At 38.4% G+C, this 14749-nt stretch overlaps 1 protein-coding gene across 1 annotated transcript in view; it reads left to right on the top strand.

The window, feature by feature from the left end:
- COL24A1 (collagen type XXIV alpha 1 chain) overlaps nt 1-14749 on the top strand; it is a 282681-nt gene that overhangs the window by 130185 nt on the left and 137747 nt on the right. Inside the window, exons 23-24 of the mRNA XM_060232149.1 lie at nt 4405-4458; nt 5686-5730. Coding sequence (XP_060088132.1) covers nt 4405-4458; nt 5686-5730 — 99 coding nt within the window. The remainder of the gene's footprint in view (nt 1-4404; nt 4459-5685; nt 5731-14749) is intronic.

Genomic DNA, 14749 nt, shown 5'->3' with positions numbered 1-14749 from the left:
CAATATCGTTGTGAGACTAAATCGCTGTTCTGAGAACCTCAGAGAGAGATTATGGTGGGACTATTACAAGGGAGGCATTCTAGTTTAACATTATGCTTCCAAGTGGCCATCAGAGAGGCTCACATGTAAAGAAGGAGTTAAATGGGAGAAAGTGTGTAAAATTGCTTTCCACTCCAGTATGCTTTCTTTTGGGGGTCTGAAGCAGAGAATGGAAGGTACCATTGCAGCTGCTTTCTTACCAGTGCTCTGTACCAGCTTCATCTGATAATCAAAGGTATACTGCTGCTGAATGAGAATGTTCCATTAAGTTGAAAGTTGCAGTATTTCCTGGTTTTGAGTCTTTGTCTCTTTGGTTTCACATGACAAACTGTTTGGAGAACAGTCTGTATCATGTTGTATGAAAATAACTCTTAGCTTAGTAATGTTGAAAAGTTACTACCGTATTAGAGCTACGCATGGCCATATTAAAAGTGAATCATAACAAAATTGTAAATCATAGCGAATCTGCCATGTAAGGAGATTGTAGACTATAATGCTGTATATGGTACATACTGTCTGTTGCTGTTGGTATGATTCTACTGTGTGATTTCTGCTTCATTTCTTTTTTTCTGCAATAAAAATCCTATTGCATTATTTTGAATGTCGCATCTTGTTGACTGTGTTGCCTTGCACTGTGTAATCTGTCTTGCATCTTTGTGAGGAAGGCAGGCCATGAATAAATAAATAAAACAAAAAATTAAAAATGTATGAACAGAAGGCAGACCATCCAAAGGGGATTAAAATGAGTTCATTACTGTGCAGTTGTTTAGTGTAGTGGCTAAAGGGTCAGACCAGGATCTGGGAGATTGGATTCTTTAGTTTATTTTTATTTTATTTTATCGTATTTATATTACGCCGTCCCCTGGAGGGCCCAGGGCAGCCAACAACAATTTAAACCACATAAACCATTAAAAACAAGCCACACAACAAAAACAATCATACAGTTTGCAGTCAATAAGTCCAAGATGTGCATTTCTGATTTCTTTGATGTTCTTAATTCAGTTATAATGATTCAGTGGGATTATTGGTACCGTGGAGTAATAGCTACCTCCCTTCAGCTGTTAGAAGTGAGTTTGACTACTTCAGTTTTACAGACCCTGCTGAACTGTGGCAAGTCCTGCAGGGCCCTGATGTTTTCAGGGAGGGCATTCCACAAAGCAGGGGCTGTTACTGAAGACACTTTGGTTCTGGTTCTTTCAGCCCAGGGATCTTAAGGAGGTTTTGAGACCCCAAATAGAGTACTCTATGGGGCACATATGGGGAGAGGTGGTTCCAAAAGTAGGCAGGTCCCAGGTCATATAGGGCTTTAAAGGTTATAACCATTCTAATCCCCATTCTGCCATGGAAGTTTGCTGGGTGACCTTGGGCCAGCAGTCATATCCTCTCAAGCCTAATTTGCCTCACAATGGAGTAGAGGACAACAATGTTAAGTCACCTTGGGTCCCCACAGGGGAGAAAAGCAGAATACAAATGAAACCAATGAATAAAAATACATTATTCTTTGCCCCTCATCGCAAAGAACTTTCTGTATTCAGTGTGATAGGATGTTGTTGTCATTTGTTTAAGAAGTTCAAGTCTTTCATGTATGCATATTTATAAAAAGCAAAGTAGTCTGCCAGTATGGTTCAAGCCAAATGAGCCTTTTGCAAAACGTTTCTTAGATCTTTTTCTATGAAATATTTCTAGAATAAATTGTGGCTTACATTGAACAGTTCAGATTGTTTTGATCTTTGATTAACACAGCTGTTCTTGAATGCAATGCAATATTGTACTTCTTTGTACTTGATTTGACACTCATCCTGCATTGCCCATCTTTCTTAATGCAACCCACCTTTCTTGACCTGCTTGGCAAAGTCCTGTCTGTGCATCCCTCTCAGTTCCCCTTTCCCTGGTTTTTGTTCTTTGACTATTCTTTTCTAAACAAACAAACAAACAAAAATCATTCCCAGGATAATTATTACAGCTGCAAACATGGTAGCAGCTTTCCAGATATCTTCTCCCCTTGTATGTTTATGATGAAGCTGTTTTATAATAAAACAGGAGTCCAATGGCTCCTTAAAGTCATCTAAAATTTATTCTAGCATAAGCTGTTGTGTCTCAGAGCTCACTTTATAATCATTTGCTCTGGAGATAAAATGCATCTGTTTGTGATAAAATAGATACCCAATGCATCTGACAGATGTGAGCTTGGACTTTCAAAAGCTTAAAAACATTGGTAGTCTTTCAGGCACCACTGAACTCCTGTTTTATTTCGCTGCTACAAACCAACCTAGCTATTTATCTGGAACCAGTGGCCTGTGATACTGAAAATTCAAAATTTGCACTCAAAAATATTTGTAAATTATTTTTTTAAAAATATGTGTCTATTATTTGGAATCTAAAAGATGGGGGCTTTGGAGGGGGCAAAAGATTTATCATCAGTTTCCCCACCAATATTCCATTAATGCAACTGACATGGTTAACTAAAGTCCTCTCCTCCCTTTTCTTGTTTTGCTCATGTCTCTCTCATTCTATTTTTAAACTATATCTTTTATATTATGAAAGCTGCACATTGATAGGAAAGTGAAAATCTCAACTGGAAGGCTTGAAATATTTTTCAGCCCAAGTTTTCATACTATCTCATATTTAATACTTTAATACTATCTCATATTCAGAACTAAATTTTCATGAACAGTTAGGAATCTTTGGTGTGCTCCAGAATTCCTTATTGTATGCTGGTGACAAGAATATGGATTCCCTGTTCAGTTTATATTGTGTGTAATAAAGCATATTCTCTGTTAGTTTAAGCTTCTTTTGCTCATATATTTATATACAATAGACTCTATATGTTGAGTTAATCAACAGTGGCAAAGTTTGGCTAAGCAGTTTTTACTATGTCACTATAAGTCAGCTCAAACAGCTGAAGCATGGGTGCGATTTTTGTTAATTTAAAAAATGTTTGGTTTACCATTAGATTGTTTATTATGTTAAAACTTCAGTACATTAACATGTAAGGGAGAAATAAAGTTTTGAATTCCTCCCAGCTGACACAGAAGAAAAGAGTAAAACCATTTTCAAAAAATAAAAAAGACTGAAATTTTTCTTCTAAGTAGCACAATCAGTATCTGTGGCCTTTACAGAACAAAGAAGTAAGCAAAAAAAACCAGTTTCTTAAAGGTTATATTCCAATTGAAAGTTTGTCAGATGGGAGACACTGCAGAGCTAGAGACAAGGCCAACAGAGTAAAAATAAGTTGTTCTTTACACTAACTTTCAGTAGAGGGTAAAGACTAAAGATTTTATGGAAAGGTAGATTTGAAAGAGCTGAGCAAACTTGATGCTAGGATCAGATAATTCAATATTTCAGAGCAAGTTTCTTAGATCCTGCATCACTTGGCTTAATTTTACATATGTTAGCAGTTTGTTTTTCTTTCTATCCTCAGCATGCTTCTTATGCCTGATCCAAAACACATTGTCCTATTGTATTCAGCAGAAATTAATTCCCATATGTCAGCTTAGAATCGTGGTCTTAAAAGAGTTATTTTTGAATGCTTCTGATTGGCTTTTGTGAGATATATTGGATAAGCAGTGTCTTCTTAGTAGCAGGTTTCCATAATAGTTGCTGCAGAACATCTGCTATGAGATATGAAAACAATATCTGCTACAAAAGAACTCCACAGTAACCATCATCAGTGGGCGAATGCAGATTGGGTTGGATCCAACAGTTGATTTTCACTGGCACACTTTTTTTTTTTGCTCAATCCCCCCAGATTCACCTCTCATGCTGTTCCTAGGGGTTCCCTCTCCCTCAAAAGCAGCATTTTGAGTGTTCTCTATAACAAAATGAGAGGAATGGAGAAAGTCCCATTGTGCTAATGGAAGTTCTTTCCACTTGATCCAACCCACTATGCACAGTTTTTATTATCTTCTTCTGGTCTTTATTTTTTAAATTGAAAAGTATATAAAGAAGAAGACCACATTTATATTCAGGTATATGCAGAGAACCCAAAATAGGGCAGGGGTGGATATTTAAACTTGAGGCATTTGTCTGCTCAAAATCACATCCTCTCTCTCTTTTCCCATGAAACTATGTAAATAACTTTGCAGGTGGAAAAGCTAGCGGGGATGGTATTTTGTGTGGAAAAATCATAGGCAGTGGAATAGTTCTTCTGACTTACCTAGCTACTGCTCCATGCCAGAGTCCTATGTCTGGTCTTTGACTTAAAAGACAGAGGAGAATCATGTGCAGTTATATGTGATATGTATTTAGCCCCTCAGTAGCTCTGATATTTTGTGTCATTCATGATACAGTATGATGTTTCTAGTGAACTCATGGAGTGCTGGCTTTAAACACAATTCAATAGCTGGTGTGTTTACCTGAATACAGGGAAAGCCAGGTCGGAAAGGATATGCAGGTGAACCAGGACCAGAAGGCTTGAAGGTATGTTTGAAATATTTCAATTTTTACTCATTTATTTAATAGCTAGAATGCCAGGCTTCTTTTGTGCAGTTATTCAAAATACACACATAATACCAATCACTGAGAGGCAGAGGCTGACATATGGTGAAAAGCATAAAGTTAAGGTGGTTTGGCATATGCCTCACAAAACTGCAGAGATTATTGCCTCATTGCTCTTCCTCAATTTATTTTTTATTACTTCATGACCCACTTTCTGTACTACTGAAACTATTAAAGTCCTGTAGCACCTTAGAGACCTTTGTCCTCATGTTTCCCAAAGTGAACTTTGACTTTAGAAAGCTTAGATCTTGAAAATCTTGTTGGTCTCTAAGGTGCTATTGGATGCAGTTATAACAGTTCTGCTGCAGAACATGGCTACCCTCTGAAACTTATAATACTGAATGTAATTTTTAATTGGCAGGTGACCCAAACTTCCTGATCTTGTTATAAATGAAGAATTGGGCTGTTTCACACAGGTTTTCTTAACACAAGGTGTGAACTGGTGTCATTAAAAACCAATGTATACCATTCTTGTACAGTGTCTGTTTTGTTCACAAGTCAGGAAGAGGGTTCCAAGCAAAACAGATATTCTGCATTGCATTAAGTGTATTACAGTAGTCTGGCCTTGAAGAATTTGGAAGAATGTCCCACAACACTTCTCACTAAGAGGTGGTAAAAAAATGCTGTTAGCCACAGCTGCAACCTGGGTGTAGGTTTGAAGATGAATTTATGATGATAAGCACAGAAGTGAGATGGCAGAAACAAGATGGAAAATAGAGTTCATAGTGTGCTGCTGGCAGGAATAGACATTTCTTTTCAGGAAAGCTTCTCTGTTGTTGGAATCCTAATATCTTAAGTGCTAACATTTCTGACCACTGAATGGGAGATGCACATAGGTCTGTTATTTTGATTAATGGGAGGTGCATTTCATTGTTTACACACCCTTGGGATTCTAGTGATGGAGGGTAGGTAGAGGGCTTTTTTGTGTGTTCCTTCCCACATCACAGCTGTATGGCAGTGAGAGCAGAAAATGGATCATTTCTCATGGCTTTTTATGAGTTCAGTGACTGTACACTCACACACATGTACATGACTTGTTGATAAACTGTTATAATAAGAGAAGGGAAGTGACCTGTTGTATTGAAAAACTCCTTTGCTAAAATGAAAAAGAATTGTATGCTAAATGTCTTTTTCTTTCTAAATTATCAGGGGGAAACTGGAGATCCTGGGAATCTTGGGAAAACTGGTGAAACAGTAAGAATAATATTTGTCTATGGCATATCTAATAATTGTATCATGTTAATATTTTGCAAATTTAGGATTGGATCCAGCCAGCTTTTTTCACCTAATCTCACTCATCATTAAAAACCCAATCCTGCATTGCTTTTGTACATAAAGTCCCCATGATCCCTGGGTAGCCTTTTTGGTGCACTAAGAAAAGCCCTCACCTAGCTATCTTGATCTTGTGAGATCTTGGAAACCATCCAGAGTTGGCTCTAGTCAGTGTTTGGATAGGAGACCACCAAGAAGCATTAGCATTGCTACACAGAGGTAGGCAATGGTAAACCACCTCAGATTGGCTCTTGCCTTGATAATGCTATGTGGTATTCATAAGTCATCTGCTACTTAATGGCAACAAATAAACCAACCCTTCTTCCTTTTTTACCAGCACAAAAGCTGGTTGGATCCAACCCATAGGGAGAGGAACTAATCAAAGAATCTCACAGAGACATCAGCTGCAATCACTCAAACAAGGAAGCTTTCAAATATTGCCTTTGAAACTGGCAAACTTTGCTTTAGCACTTCAGCTCAGGTCCTGTCCTGGATAAAGCAGTGGGGAAATGGACTGGTAGGTCAACAGGTTCATTGGCTGGATTTTGGGAGAGATGAGGCTTTCCTACAACAATGCATGTGTGTAAGCACATTTTAAATCTGAAGATTTTGAGGGGGAAGCTATGGAGTATGAAGCTGTGGTTAATTTCTTTGAAAGAAATTTGGATTCAGTAAATACATCAGCTTGTTAGCAGAATCATCACTAAACTAGAGAATCAGCTTTTGAACAGGAGAATCACCTTCGAACAAGATTTACTTAAAGGGATTTTATTATATGCATGGACATTTTTAATTATGTATATGGACATTGTTAAAGTATATTTGTAGAGCTGTCAGCTTTTTTGTCACAATTCTATATGTATATGAATGTTTTGATAACAGCAATTTGATGTAATATTAGGATATAAATTTTCAGAACACTAGCTTTCAATATTGCTTGTAACATTGGTAGTTATTGTGTTTGCAACAGCATTTTGCTTTTTTTTTGCTATTAGCCTCCAGGTAGGGCCTGGAGATCTCCCACCTTTACAACTGATTTCCAGCTGGCAGAGGTCAGCTCCCCTGGAGAAAACGGCTGCTTTGAGGGGTGGACTATGTGGCCTTGTATCATGCTGAGGCCCCTCCCCTCCCCAAACCCTGTCCTCTCCCAGATCCACCTCCAGAGTCTCCAGGTATTTTTCAACTCAGACCTGGTGACCCTAGAAAGTGAGGAGCTGCTGTTTTCAGTGGCAACTATGGCATTTAATTGTACTGTTGGTAAAATGGTTCAACCTGTACAATAGGTGTTTGATGTATACATAACTGAACCTTCTGTATAGCTGTTTCCATTTAAATATTCCCTTACTTGTCTGTCCACTGAGTTTAATATATAATGTGTTATCCAAAGGCCCATTCAAGACTAAAAACCGCATCTGGATTAGATATTTATTTTTTTATATGCTGTGGGTTTTGTTTTTTGCTATAGTGAAGCAAAGCAGAATGTTTTATTGCGCATTTTGGAGTTCTGAAAATATAGATCAATGACTCAAGATTTTTATAATTAAGGAGATTCTATCTTCTACTGTAGTTTTTTCAGGGACTTGGCTAAACCAGCAAGCAAAGATTAAGTCATGTGTGAAAAAGTCACAATTTGATTATGTAGTAAAAATATGTGTTTCTGCAGCAAATCAAAGACAGCTGCATTCTCTTCCAGGGAGCTGAGGCTCTTAGGATGAACTTTGATCTCTTGATCTACAGTCTACACCCTTACAAAATATGGTTAGCTATTCTACACAACAGGTTTCCTTTTTCAGTGTTCTTTTTGGAAGAAAATATTGTCAGAATTGGCTGTGTTTTTATACTTCAAGCTTGCATATTCTTGCCATTTTTTTCTTGCAAAACTAATTATTACAACAGACTAATATATACCTCTGTCTGTTTACGTAGTACATTTTAATCCCACCATTTCTTTGCGGATTTCAGGGCAATTTCCTTCCTTCCTTCCTTCCTTCCTTCCTTCCTTCCTTCCTTGCTTCCTTCCTTCCTTCCTTCCCCCATCTCTGTGTTGTGCAAAGAGGAGCTGAGCTGCCTTTCCTTCCTTCTCCTCCCCTCCCAGTGTTTGAGAGAAAAGCTGGAGTCCACTGGACTTTAGACCCATGAAGTGTTCTTCAAGGTATGAGCTTTCATGTGCCTTGCAGTATGTTCTTTTGGGGAGAATTTCCTGGGAGGCCTGGGTAGCAAAGAAGGGGGGGATGTTTTTTTCAGCTGGGAGGGGTGGGGAGTGGGCATTCCAGTAGCTTTTTTTTTTTTTGCCAAATGACCCTTGGGCAAAATTGTTGCTGGCTGGGGTCATCTGATGGTGAATAAGGCTTTTTTTTCTTTGTCCCCCCTTCTTTCTTTCTTTCCCTGCAAGTGATGCTCTGTCTATATTCTTGGTGCTGGGGGAGAGGAGGAATAGTAAAATCCACTTGCAAACAGTTGCATTGTGAAAGCACCCCATGTCACACAGTGGCCCAAACCCAGATGCCATCTGAAGGTCCATCAGCGGGGCCAAATTTTAGAAGCCCTCCTATTGTTTCCCCCCAAGCACCAAGAATACACAGCATAATTGCCCCAGACATAGTATTCCATCTATTCCTTACAGCTAATAGCCACTGATGGACCTCTGTTCTATATGTTTATCTAATCCCCTCTTGAAACTGTTTATGCTTGTAGCCACCACCACTCCCTGTGGCAGTGAATTCCATGTGTTAAGTACTGTTTAGGTGAAGAGTAGTAGGTTTATTTCTTCTAAACCTAGTGCTCATTAATATCATTAAGTGCCGACATATTCTTGTATTGTGAGAAAGGGAGAAAAGTACTTCTTCCTCTGCCTTCTCTATCCCATGTGATATTTTCTAAATCAACCTTTTTTAATAGGAAAAGTGTTCCATCCACTTAATCATTTTAATTGCCCTTTTCTGTACTTTTCCTAATGCTATAGTATCTTTTTTGAGGTGCGATGACCAGAACTTTACACAGTATTCGACATGAGGTCGCAGCATCAGTGTATACAAAGGTATTATGATACTGGCTGACTTGTTTTCAATTCTCTTCCTAGTAATCCCCAGCATAGCATTTGCCTTTTTAATTGCCACTGTACACTGGGTTTTTCAGTGAGTTATCTACCACTACTCCAAGATCTCTCTCCTGGTCAGTCTCCACCAGTTTGGACCCCATCAATGTGTATTTATAGTTAAGAGTTTTTGCTCCAATGTGCATTGCTTTGCACTTGCCCATGTTGAACCTCATTTGTTACATTGACACCCATTCACCCAGCCTCAACAGATCCCTCTGGAGTGCCTCACAATCCTCCTTGGTTCTCACCATCCTGAAAACTTTGTCACATTTACAAATTTATCCACTTCACTTCTTACTCCCAACTCCAAATCATTAATGAACAAGTTAAAAAGCATTGGACGCAGTACTGAGCCCTGCGGTACTACTTTAGAAATGAGTAGTATATACAAAACTGCCTCTTAAAGGCTTCCTGCCCCCCCATCTAAAATATAGGATAGGCAAAATCTAATGTTCATTTATTTGACCTGTTTTAATGAAACCAAGTTTCAGGATTGATGTGCACTACCATATAGTGACAAATATTGATTGTGTAAAGTCATTCTGCAACTTAATTATAAAGGACTAATAAGTAAATAATACATTTGAATAATTGATCTGTATTGTATTTTAGCCAGAAAAGAAGTGTTTTTAAAGGAGTTGAGGCCACTTGTGTATGTAATAATGATTTGGAAATTATGGCAGTAGGTTGCTGTTAAGCAGCTTACTTGAATGGGATATTTAAATCAAAGATTTCAGGTTTTCATGGCTGGTAACATCATTAGGGTTTGTAGAATCTTTTGGGATCAAGGATATTTAAATGTTTTTAAGTGGCATTTTTAGAGATGAAGAAAGGACGTGGAGCAGAATCTGGAGGAAATATGTTGGATTTTGTTTTTCTAACACTAAACTTGGCAAATCAATGGACCTGAACAACTAATCCTTCTAATCTAATATTTGATACCTCAGAACTCTCAGCCATGAAATGTACTTTGCTTATTGTGAAATAATCCACACTATGACCCCAATGCAGACAAAGTTAGTTGTTCCTAAATCCCATCGCAGTGTAGGGTTTAATTTGACCCCTTGATTTCAGTGGGACATGTGTGATCCTGGATTGGGGGTTTGGAAAATTTTCCTTGGTCTTACAGTGGTTGCATGCATGAATTTGAAGAACACATTTTCAGAGGTGAATACAGATTTATTAACTCATAAATTCTTCCATAATTTTAATAATCTAATCCAAAATTTATGGTAATTTGGAAACACAATGTTCCAGAATATGGTTGTGTTGCAATGGATACAGTTATTGTAGTACTGTAGAAGGTTATCAGTTTTTACTGGAACAGCAGCATCTTTAACATTTCCCTTGTACAGTTTCATGAGTGCAAGCAACAGAAATGTTATTAACTGATATGTTTGCTTGTTTTATTTAAACTGAGGCATGACATGGCTGCTGAACCTGGTTGAATTTACTGAACAGAAAAATATATTTCACTTTTGGTACCTGTCTAGGAATTAAGTTGGTTTTTCCTTATGTGCATCTTTTTGTTGGCTGGTGGTTCTTTTGTTATGATAGTGACTCAGAATGACTGGCCAGTGCTGCCTCTGTGGTTGCAAAGTAGGGTTGTACTGAAGTAGTGGCTGGCATACAAAAAGAGCAAGGAATTTAACAGTTTGAAATGTTTAGCTGAAATGAAAGCATATTGTGATGAGTTTGGGATTTTCTATCCTCTGAATAATTGATTGCCGTCTACAAACTTTGCTACCTAAGTGCTTCACCTGACTCAGACCATCAATTAAAACAACAACACAGAATTACAAATTACCATTACAAATACTTGGGGCTTTTCCTGTTTACTTTTGTGCAGTGTGAAAATGTCTTTCTCTGTTTCCTTGCTTTTAAATAGATTCTCACCCTTTCTAAAAACAGAGTTGAAACAAGATACAAATCGGGAGATATACTATCAATTATAGATGTTTTGATTTTTTTAAAAGTCTGGCATAAAACATCCAACTAAAATTTGGTTGAACACCTGAACTTATTGATGTTGTTTACTTGGATTTCAGTAAAGCTTTTAACAAGGTTTCCCGTGATGATCTGATAGATAAACAAGATGACTGCAGAGTGGACTTTAGAATAGTTAAGTGGATAGGAAACTGGATGGAGAACCACACTGGAGAGCCAGTTTGGTGTAGTGGTTAAGTGTGCGGACTCTTATCTGGGAGAACCGGGTTTGATTCCCCACTCCTCCACTTGCACCTGCTGGCATGGCCTTGGGTCAGCCATAGCGCTGGCATAAGTTGTCCTTGAAAGAGCAGCTGCTGTGAGAGCTCTCTCCAGCCCCACCCACCTCACAGGGTGTCTGTTGTGGGGGAGGAAGGTAAAGGAGATTGTGAGCCACTCTGAGACTCTTCGGAGTGGAGGGCGGGATATAAATCCAATATCTTCTTCTTCACACCCAAAGAGCAGTTGTCAGTGGCATTTCATCTGATTGGAGGGAGGTTCCAGTGGGGTGACAAAGCCAGAGCTCAGTTCTAGGCCCAGTACTGTCATTATTTTTATCAGTTATCTAGATGAGGGAGTGGAGGAACTACTCATTAAATTTGCAGATGACACCAAATTGAAAGGAGTAGGGAACACCCCAGAAGATTCATCAAGAGTTCAACAAGATCTGAACACACAGGAAAAATTGGGTGGATATGAACAATATGCAATTTAACTTGGATAAGTGCAGAGTTCTACATCTGGATGGGGGATACATTTCTGGGGAGCTGGATGGGGGATACATTTCTGGGGAGGGATACATTTCTGGGGAGCTGTGTTTGTGGACAAGATCTTAAGGTAGAAGTGGACTGTAAGCTAAATGTGACCAGTCAGTTCGATGCAGCAGCAAAAAAAAAGCTTATGCATTCTTGGAGTTATCATCAGAGGCATAATATCCAAATTGTAAGATGTCATAGTTCCACTGTCTACTACATTGGTCAGACGCACTGGAGTACTGTGTGCAGTTTTGGAGGCCTCACTTTAAAAAGGATGTGAACAGAATGGAGAAGGTGCAGAGGAGAGTGACGAGGCTGATCAGGGGCCTGAAGTCTAAGCCTTATGATAAATGGCTCCGTCTGGAGAAGAGGAGGTTGAATGGGAATATGATTATTCTCTTTAAGTATTTGGAAGGTACAGGATTTTTTTTTAACAGTAAGAGTTCAGCAGTTGAATATGGCTGCCTAGAGAGTTTCTCTTCACTGCCAGTCTTCAAGCAGCAGCTGAATGAACATTTGTCAGGGATGCTTTAGGCTGATTCTGAATTGAGCGGGGGATTGGAGTAGATGGCCTGTATGGTCCCTTCTAACTCTATGGTTCTATTATTCCTTTTTTCTCCCCCAGAATAAAATACTTAAAGAAGAAGAATGTGGAATTCTTGAACATGAGTGAACCCTACCAGAACTTAACATTTCTAGTCCATATTTGGTTTGGAGACTAAGAAATACCAGGGTTGCTACACAGAGGCATCAGTGGCAAACCACTCTGAATGACTCTTGGCCTTAAAAATCCTATGGGCTCACCATGTTGGGTGCAATGACAGCAACAAACAAACAAACAAAAAAGCCCTTTAATAAAATTTTAGTTGTATGATTGTGTTGGCCAAGTTGAATCTACAACTGACATGAGATTCTGCATTTCTCCCTGGCTGGTAAGATTAGCAGCCTGTTACAGAATCAACAGAGCCATTTGAACAGTATTTGATTAATTTAATGAGAAGTAAAGGAGTTCAGCCAGAGCAAATTTACAATGCTGTTGAGACAAAGGTTTTGGGAATTCATGCCAAGAAAAATACTGGCTTTAGCTACTGAGAAAATTGCCCCTGGATTAGATGGGGGAAAGTCTCAACTCTGCTGGCATGCACAGTTGATTTTCATATTTTTAAATTACTATCTGGCAAAACTTTAAAACCACATTACATTACACACAATGAAGCAAGTAACCTGGCTCCTACATTGCTGAGCATAATACAGTGCATGAACAATTTTAGATGTTTTTTTAAAAGGTGATTCTAGGATTATATTCTTTCACAACTGAATATAACCAACAAAGAGTTATGTTTCTAAGCTATATTTACTATTTGGAAACATTAGCACTCCTTGCCAAAAGGAGAAGCACACTGTCTGAATAGCTGATTTATATAACTGTAGGTTCCTCCCAGACAAGTCCACTATAGAAATCTATTTAGTGAATGACAGGAGATCAGAGTTCAAAATGTCTTCATATATAGCTAGCTAGCAGGACAAAAGATCATATCTGTCAGTGCCAGGATCCTGAACTATTGTTTCAAGGGCAAACAAGAATGACATGCAAACATATAAAGCTGTCTCAGACCAATAAACCATCTAGGCCAGCATTGCCTATTCTGACTGACTTGATCTTCAAGATCTCAGGCTGGACTTTTGTTTTTCCTTGCACTGTCAGGGACTGAAATGGAGATCACCCCTTTGCAAAAGGTTGTGCTTTAGCAGTAAGCTACAGAACACTAATTAGAAAAAACTTACAAAATTACAAATTCTTTTCAAGAGTATGTAGATTCTAGTTACAGAGATAGCAAAAAGAACAATGTACAAGGCTCTACTACAAATTAACACATAGGCCTACCTCCCGGAAGCTTTGGAAGCCATAGAAAAACTTCCCTACCCTTTTGTTGACATACTATAGCTCAATTAAATGCTACGCCTGGTTTATGTGGAATGAAAAATTAGAATTATCTCTGCTCAAAATAGTGAAGAGTGTAAATTAAAGATTCTTTGAGGGCTTAAAGATGCTTATTATAGCAGAGTCTTTGAGATGTTTGGGAAAGCTTGGACTTTAGAAACAGAAAATAGGACATTATATAACACGTCTAATGCTATTAAAAACTTATTTCAGCTGTGTGGGATTGCAGAGAATAATAAACATTTCTCCAGCATATGGATTCCCCATGCTTTTACTGTGATATTAAATTGATTTTGAAATTTCAATGCATCAACTGAAAGATCACACAAAAAAATTATCTTGCCAATGTGTTAGAGTGATGTTTCTTTACAACTTCTATATTGGGGTTGGTTATGAGCTATTTCAAGAGTCCCGTAGCGCAGAGTGGTAAAGCTGTAGTACTGCAGTCTGAACTCTCTGCTCATGACCTGAGTTCGATTCTAGCGGAAGCTGGTTTCAGGTAGCCAGCTCAGGTTGACTCAGCCTTCCATCCTTACGAGGTTGGTAAAATGAGTACCCAGCTTGCTGGGGGGAAAGTGTAGATGACTGGGGAAGGCAATGGCAAACCACCCCGTAAAAAGTCTGCCATGAAAACATTGTGAAAGCAACATCACCCCAGAGTTGGAAATGACTGGTGCTTGCACAGGGGACTACCTTTACCTTTTTATGAGCTATTTATTGCCACATGGGCTAGCATTGTACATGTCTGCTAAATTAAGATACAGTGCTAGTGACAAACATGTGCTAGACAACTGATGGTTTTTGAAGGCAGCATGCATTCATGCATTAACTTTCAGTATGCCTATTATCTATTCAGTACTTTATAACTTTATCTGTCACAGATTTATAATTAGTGAGTACGAAAGACAATAATTCCTTTTAGATAATGTGGGATAATGGTTTTTGTTTTACAATCTGGAACTGGTTTATGACTCTTCTACATTTTTTTATTATTGTGATATATACTGAAGTCAAGATAGCCATAATTCAAGTATACCTGGTTTCAGGAACATTTCCAATTTCTAAAGCTGGTATTCTGCTAGATGGTCTGCTAGTAATGAATTGTGGAAGATATAAGAAGAAAGAGGAGAAGCTGTAAATCATGGTATTGCCTTAGACTAA

Source organism: Heteronotia binoei, chromosome 2 (assembly GCF_032191835.1).
Source record: "Heteronotia binoei isolate CCM8104 ecotype False Entrance Well chromosome 2, APGP_CSIRO_Hbin_v1, whole genome shotgun sequence".
Classification (NCBI taxonomy): Eukaryota; Metazoa; Chordata; class Lepidosauria; order Squamata; family Gekkonidae; genus Heteronotia; species Heteronotia binoei.
The sequence above is the reverse complement of the archived record's forward strand: the minus strand, read 5'-3'. Positions and strand labels throughout refer to the sequence as shown.